Here is a 6,481-nt window from a genome sequence, read left to right as displayed (position 1 = left end):
TAGTGAGTGATGGAAGTACCTGGACGAATAGTAACTCTATTATGAATATGGCAAGACGTATTGAGAGCTTCTGCCCAAAAGTGTGCTGGAATGTCTTTGGCTAACAGCATCACTCTGGCCATTTCTTGAAGGGCTCGATTTTTCCTTTCTACAATTCCATTTTGTTGTGGTGTGATGGGAGCAGAGAATTCATGGGCTATTCCTTCTGCAATACAAAACTTAGCAAAGCTCATATTCTCAAATTCCCTCCCATGATCGCTCCGTATTCTGATCACTTTGCCAATGCTTTCTCCTTTTTCTCTCTGAACCTTCTTGCATAAAGCTTCAAAAACAGCAAAAGTGTCAGATTTCTCACGGATAAAATCAACCCAAGTATCCCTGGAGTAGTCATCCACACACACAAACATGTATCTCTTCCCTCCAAGACTCTCGACCTGCATTGGTCCCATCAAATCCATGTGAAGAAGTTCCAGAACACGAGATGTGGTAAAATGTTGCACCATCTTGTGAGACTTCTTGACTTGTTTCCCAATCTGGCACTCACCACAGATCCTTCCTTCAACAATCTTTAGATCTGGGACACCGACAATGGCCTTCTCAGAAACAATTTTCTGCATGCTCATGAGATTCAAGTTACCAAGCTTTTGATGCCACAGTTTGGTTTCGTCAATCTTGGTCATAAGACAGTTGTTGGCCTGAGTGTTTGGGGCGGGAGTCCATATATAGCAGTTGTCATGAGACCTGGTTCCTTTCATAAGTTCATCATGTTTCTCATTTATCACCACACACTTATCACGAGTAAAGTTGACACGCAAGTTCAGATCACAAAGCTGACTAATACTGATAAGATTAGCAGTAAGACCTTCCACCAATAAAGAAGCAAGACATACCAGGATAATTTAGCTGACCTTTACCTACAATCTTGGCTTTTACTCCATCGCCGAAGGTGACATGACAGTTAGAGTAAGGTTTTACGTTAGTCAGGAAGGTATGATCACCTGTCATGTGGCGAGAGCAACCACTATCGAAGTACCAGTCGCTACCGGTGGACGCACTCAGAGATGTGTACGCGATATTGGCACGGTAGGATGTGTCTTTTACTCTCCATTCCAACCGAGTAGAGGGTTGTTGACGAGGATGAGCATTTTTGTGAAAGAATTTTTGCTCATGGACATTTCTCCCATATAACCGATAGCAAAAAGGTCGAATATGGCCCCTTCTTCCACAATAATGGCAGACCCAACGAGGTCTGTTGACAAGAGACCTGGTTGGTCCAAAAGGATATTGCTGATGTTGACGTTGAAGTTTGTCATCACCAAATGTTTGAGGCATGTTTCGTGACATCTGGTTAGTAAGCCTTTGGGGAACAAAGGTTGTGTGAGATGTCGAAGCACCATGAGTATATCCAAGCCCCTTCATGTTCTTTGCAGGTTTATCAATGGTGAGAATTTTGTCAAGGCTGTCGATGCCTGAGTTCAGCATCCTGACTGATTTAATCATCTGATCCAGCTCTCCATTTAGCCGACTGACTTCCTTTTTCAGATCCACAATGGTTTCAAGGAGCCTTGCCTTGTCTTCAGTCAGGGTGAGAATAAGAGCACTCTGTTTGTCGAGAATCTGGGACTCCTCAACTCATTTGGTGTGCAAAGTATTGTATGCATCATTCATGGCATCGTCAGATAGTTCTTCATCTAGAACAAATTTCTGAGAGCATTCACCAAATTCATCAGTAGATTCATGAGTATGAATAAAGGCAGTAAAGGCCACAAAGTTACTTATCTGGTCGGAGTCGTTATCTTCATCTTCTTCATCCGTTAGAGTGGCGTTGTATCCCCTTTTTTGTTTCTTGAGGAAGTTGGGACACTCCTTCTGAATATGTCTGAAACCTTCACATTCATGACATTGAATACCTTTCGCTTTGCCGGAGCGTTCACCACTTTTACCATTCATGTGAGGGTTAATATTCTTCTGGAATCTTTGTTGGAAATTGTCTTTAACATCTTGCGAGACATTTTTCCCATTCATCTGATTGAGTCTCTTCATAGCCCTGATATAATTTTTTGTCAGCATAGCTATAGTATCGTCAATATCATTGTTAGAATCCGAGTATACATGTTCCTTTTGTTCATGAACAGAACTTTTGAGTATCATTCCTTTGTGTTTCTTCTCCATCTTGGGCAGAGAAAGCTCAAATGTCATGAGGGATCCCATGAGTTCATCAAACTTCAGAGTTTTAAGGTGATGGACTTCTTCAATAGCCGTGATCTTCATTTTGAACCTTGGGCTTAAAGCCCTCAGAGTTTCCCGAACAAGGTCTTCATCGGTCATAGGTTTCCCGAGAGAGTAGGATTCGATGGCAAGGTCTCGGATGCGAACATTGAATTCAGCGACTGATTCATCTTCAAGCATAATGAGGGCTTCAAAGTTAGTTGTGAGATACTGCATGTTCTGCTCGCGGACTTTTGTGGTTCCCTCATAGGCAACAGCAAGAATTTCCCATGCTTCTTTGGCACTTGTGCAGGTGTTTATAAGCCTGAAATCATTTTTATCAACTCCGTTAAAAATGGCATTGAGTGCACGAGAGTTACCCAGAGCCGCCTCATCTTCAGCAGGGGTCCAGTCTTTTTCGGGTTTTGGACCAGTAGGGGCTCCTTTATCATCAACACTAACTGGAGCTTCCCACCCGTGTATCACAGTTTTCCAAGTTCTGCTATCAAGGGATTTCATGAAGGCGCTCATGCGGGCTTTCCAGTAACCATAGTTGGTTCCATCGAATACTGGAGGGCGATTGACCGAACCTCCCTCTCTGGAACTATCCATATCTGGTAATCAGAAAAAAAAATCCAGGAAACCACCAAAAGATCTAGGTGACTGCTCTGATACCAATTGAAATTCTGATTAGTCACAAAGACAAGATGTCGCACACAATGTGTCCGAAAACTTGCTTGAACACGGATTATGGATAAACAACAAAAAGTGCAATAAACAAAGTACACACGATATGGTTACCCAGTTCGGTGAAATACACCTACGTCTGGGGGCACTCTGCTAGTGGAAATGATTTCACTATCTTGTAGTCAATAGTACACACAATGTTTATATATGATTACAATCGTCAAATCAATAAAACCTAGAGACTATTACCACCAGTGAATACCTAGTCAGGGACTCCCCCTGAATTTAAGCTCCGTCTCAATTCCACCCTTCGAACAACTGCCTGTACTCGGATGACTTTCAGTCTTCAACCTTTCGTGAGTCTTCAATCACAAGAACACAAAACCTAATTCTCACAGACACTCAATCTTTGTGGAATAGTGTTTGAGAGAATACACCGCGATTAACAAAACACAAAGCCTCACAGTCCGCCGGTCTGGCACGTCTAAGAGATCTAAGTGTTTTATCAAAAGCGTCAAGGCTGCTAAGGGGGAGCGCATGGCTTTTATAGCAGCTGTACAGGCCTGGAAGAGTATCTAGGGTTTCCTTTCCCAGCCTCAAACAAATATCTCATAATAAAGCTACCAGCGAGGCAATATCTCATAATGAAGACACCAGCGAGGCAATCTGTCAATGCTGGAAACTTGCCTGAAATAAAGTCTGCACACAGGAGGAAAGATGTCTCACCAGAAGTAGAAGCATGAAGACCGACATCTTCCCAAACAATTTGTTCTAAAAAATAAAGCCAACATATAACGTAACAACACAATGCACATCGTATAAGTAACATCTCCATAGCTTCAAAGCAAAAACCAGCCGCTGCTAACTCCATGCCATGAGTCGGATATCTTTGCTAATATTATTTCAATTGTCTTGATAAGCTACCATGTTTTCGTGTTGCATTTAGACTGCTCCTAGTCCTAATTTTGATGCATCACAATATAATGTGAATCTGTGATTTCTTTGCGGTACTGTGAGGATTAGCGCTGTTGTTAGCCGGCGTTTTAGTTCATGAAATGACTCCTCACACATTGTGGTATTTTTCTCTTTACGGGTGAGTTGAATAAGTGGCGTGGAAATTTTGGAGACACGTTCCATGAATCTCCGATAGTAGCTAGCTTACCCAAGAAAACTTCTCACTTCCGTCGTAGTCTTTGGTTATGAACATTTCACAATTGTTTCAATCTTATGTAATGAACTGAATTTTTTAAGTCAAATGTTGCAAAATAAGTTTCTCGAAAAGGACGAGAATAAATTGATAATGGAATTTAAGAATATTCAAGGTCGACGAAGTTCTAGATTATTTTCAAGAAATTATGAAGGGTTATGAAAGTGAAAATAATTCCAACGACCTTAAATAAATTTTACGTAAAAAACAATTCAATGGGAAAATTATTTAATTAATTTTTTGGTTATATTTTTCATCTCTCGACAAAGGAATTAAATGCAAGGGATTCATTTGCAACAAAGAAAAAAATGTTTTGCAGAGAAAATTATGATACATAAATATGGAAGGGTTTAATGAGCAATTAAAGAAGGATTTAATTGCAATTTTTGAAACTTCACTCAGCGTTATCCCTTGATACAACGGACTTTCTTCTTTCCTTGAATAATAAGACGAACGAACAATTAAATAAGAAAGAACCAGAACAGTACCACACAAACGAGAGAAGAGAAACACGCAGAAGAGAAAACGTGGAAAGGAATTCGTGAAAAGAGGAAAGGAAGAGCGAGAGAGAAAGAGAGAGTTCAGAGCAGAGGGATAGATGGACATAGCAAGATCGAGTGAAAAAGAGAAATCGAGAGACATGCGGCATGGCAGGGGAAAAACGAGGAGAAGAGCCGAGACGAGGGTGGTGGGAGTTTGATGTTCATCGAAATTCAAACTCAAGGGTTTGGAAATCTAAAATCTGATTGAGGATTTTGTGCTTTGGGTTTCGACAGCCGAAAATGAAGAAGAAGAAGAATCGGTCGAAGATTAAAGGGAAGCTCGCCGGATTTTACATCAAGGCAATGACTCATTAATTCCATTTCTTTTTCTTCGCTAAAAAATTTTGTTCTCTAAATCCTATTTGGAACTTGTTTTTAGGGCTTTGTATTATGAAATTGGAATCTGATTTCTGGAAATTTGCCTTGATTTTGATGTTGTGATTGTTGGTTGAATCGGGAAGTTAATTTGGAATTTTTAGTGAATTTTTTTACTGTTCTTGCTAGGTACTGATTTGTTTTGAATGTCTTTGTATTAATCCGATTCTGGTGATTATGAAATTATGGCTATTCTCATGAGTTAGATTTTTCTTTGAGGTTAATTATGAAATTAAAACCCGGCTCTTCTTGTTGGTTCAATTGTTTCATTTTGTGACGAGTTTAATTATTGAATTGGATTTATGGGATTGATGCTGATAGCAATAAACTTCGATGAAGGTTATTGTTGATTTCACGTCTTCGTTTCCTTGAGTTTGGTTTGAATCGGTTAGAATTTGGGCATTCTCATATTTTTTTTATTTAAGGCTTCAATTTTTGGAATTAGAACTCGTGTTATCGTGTTCCAAAATCTGGAAATTGTTAGGGTTTTTTGCCCACAGGCAGATTTATTTGTAATTTTCTAGATGCTGAAATTATCAAAAAAATTGAGTTATGACATTTTTATTTATATGAATAGAAAACGTTATTTCTATTTTAAATTTATAATTCATCTAATCCTTAGTCTCCGTATTAAACTAAATTACATGTTGGGCATCTATGTTTGGGCGGTGAATTAAAATTTGGTTGATGATTGATCCAAGCCTGGATAGCTGGATCCAAAATCATATGTGAACACAAGTGAAGGTTAATCATTTGGAGGGAGCATTCTGCACTTTTAGTACATGTACAACTAGGACAGACTTTGGTTGTTGATGTGTCGTTTAGGCACCGTTACGACACACTAATCAGAGTTGCTATGATGGTCACGGTGAGACTTAATCTGAATCTAGAAGTGGTCATAGACTTTTAGGTTGTATTACCGAGTTCTTTGACTCATTCGTTAATGGCTACTTGTAGATTCCAGAATACTTATGTCTTGGGAATTCTTGATATGATCTGAGCGGAAAATGATTCAGAGATATTGAATCCAGCCTTCCTGAAAGAAGGTCAATGTTCACTCACCTAATGGTTGATTCAAGAACCATTAGATTGCATGCACTTTCGTAGTAAGTGCGTACGAAATAATCTTTCGTTGGGGAAGCAACGATGTTTATGGCTCATATGTATCATAAAAGATATAACGGAATAATTGACCTTTCTCGATACGGGTTGAACCTGGAGGATTAGGATCATGAACTGACTATATCAATGGATACTCTTACGATGAGTAAAATATAATTCTAATAGTAAAATATAATTCATTTAATTATTGAATTGGATTTGTGGGATTGATGTCGATTGCAATGAACTTCAATGTTGGTTATTATTAATTTCACGTCTTGGTCTCCTCGAGTTTGGTTTGAATGGATAAAATTTTGGGATTCTCGTATTTTTTATTTAAGGCTTCAATTTTTGGAATTAG

The 6,481-nt window shown here is 39.1% G+C and overlaps 1 protein-coding gene across 1 annotated transcript; it reads right to left on the bottom strand.

The window, feature by feature from the left end:
- Nucleotides 1-849: 849 nt before the first annotated feature.
- On the bottom strand, nt 850-2,739 carry LOC149403061 (uncharacterized). Its single transcript, XM_089608616.1, has 4 exons — nt 2,279-2,739; nt 1,911-1,975; nt 1,265-1,574; nt 850-1,177 (listed from the first exon to the last, which is right to left on the bottom strand). The coding sequence occupies exons 1-4, from the start codon at nt 2,737-2,739 to the stop codon at nt 850-852; spliced, it is 1,164 nt and encodes a 387-aa protein (XP_089464742.1).
- Between the last annotated feature and the right edge of the window lie 3,742 nt (nt 2,740-6,481).

Source organism: Urtica dioica, chromosome 3 (assembly GCF_054948205.1).
Source record: "Urtica dioica subsp. dioica isolate 48M chromosome 3, U.dioica_male_clone48M_v1_H2, whole genome shotgun sequence".
In the NCBI taxonomy this organism is placed as follows: Eukaryota; Viridiplantae; Streptophyta; class Magnoliopsida; order Rosales; family Urticaceae; genus Urtica; species Urtica dioica.
The sequence above is the reverse complement of the archived record's forward strand: the minus strand, read 5'-3'. Positions and strand labels throughout refer to the sequence as shown.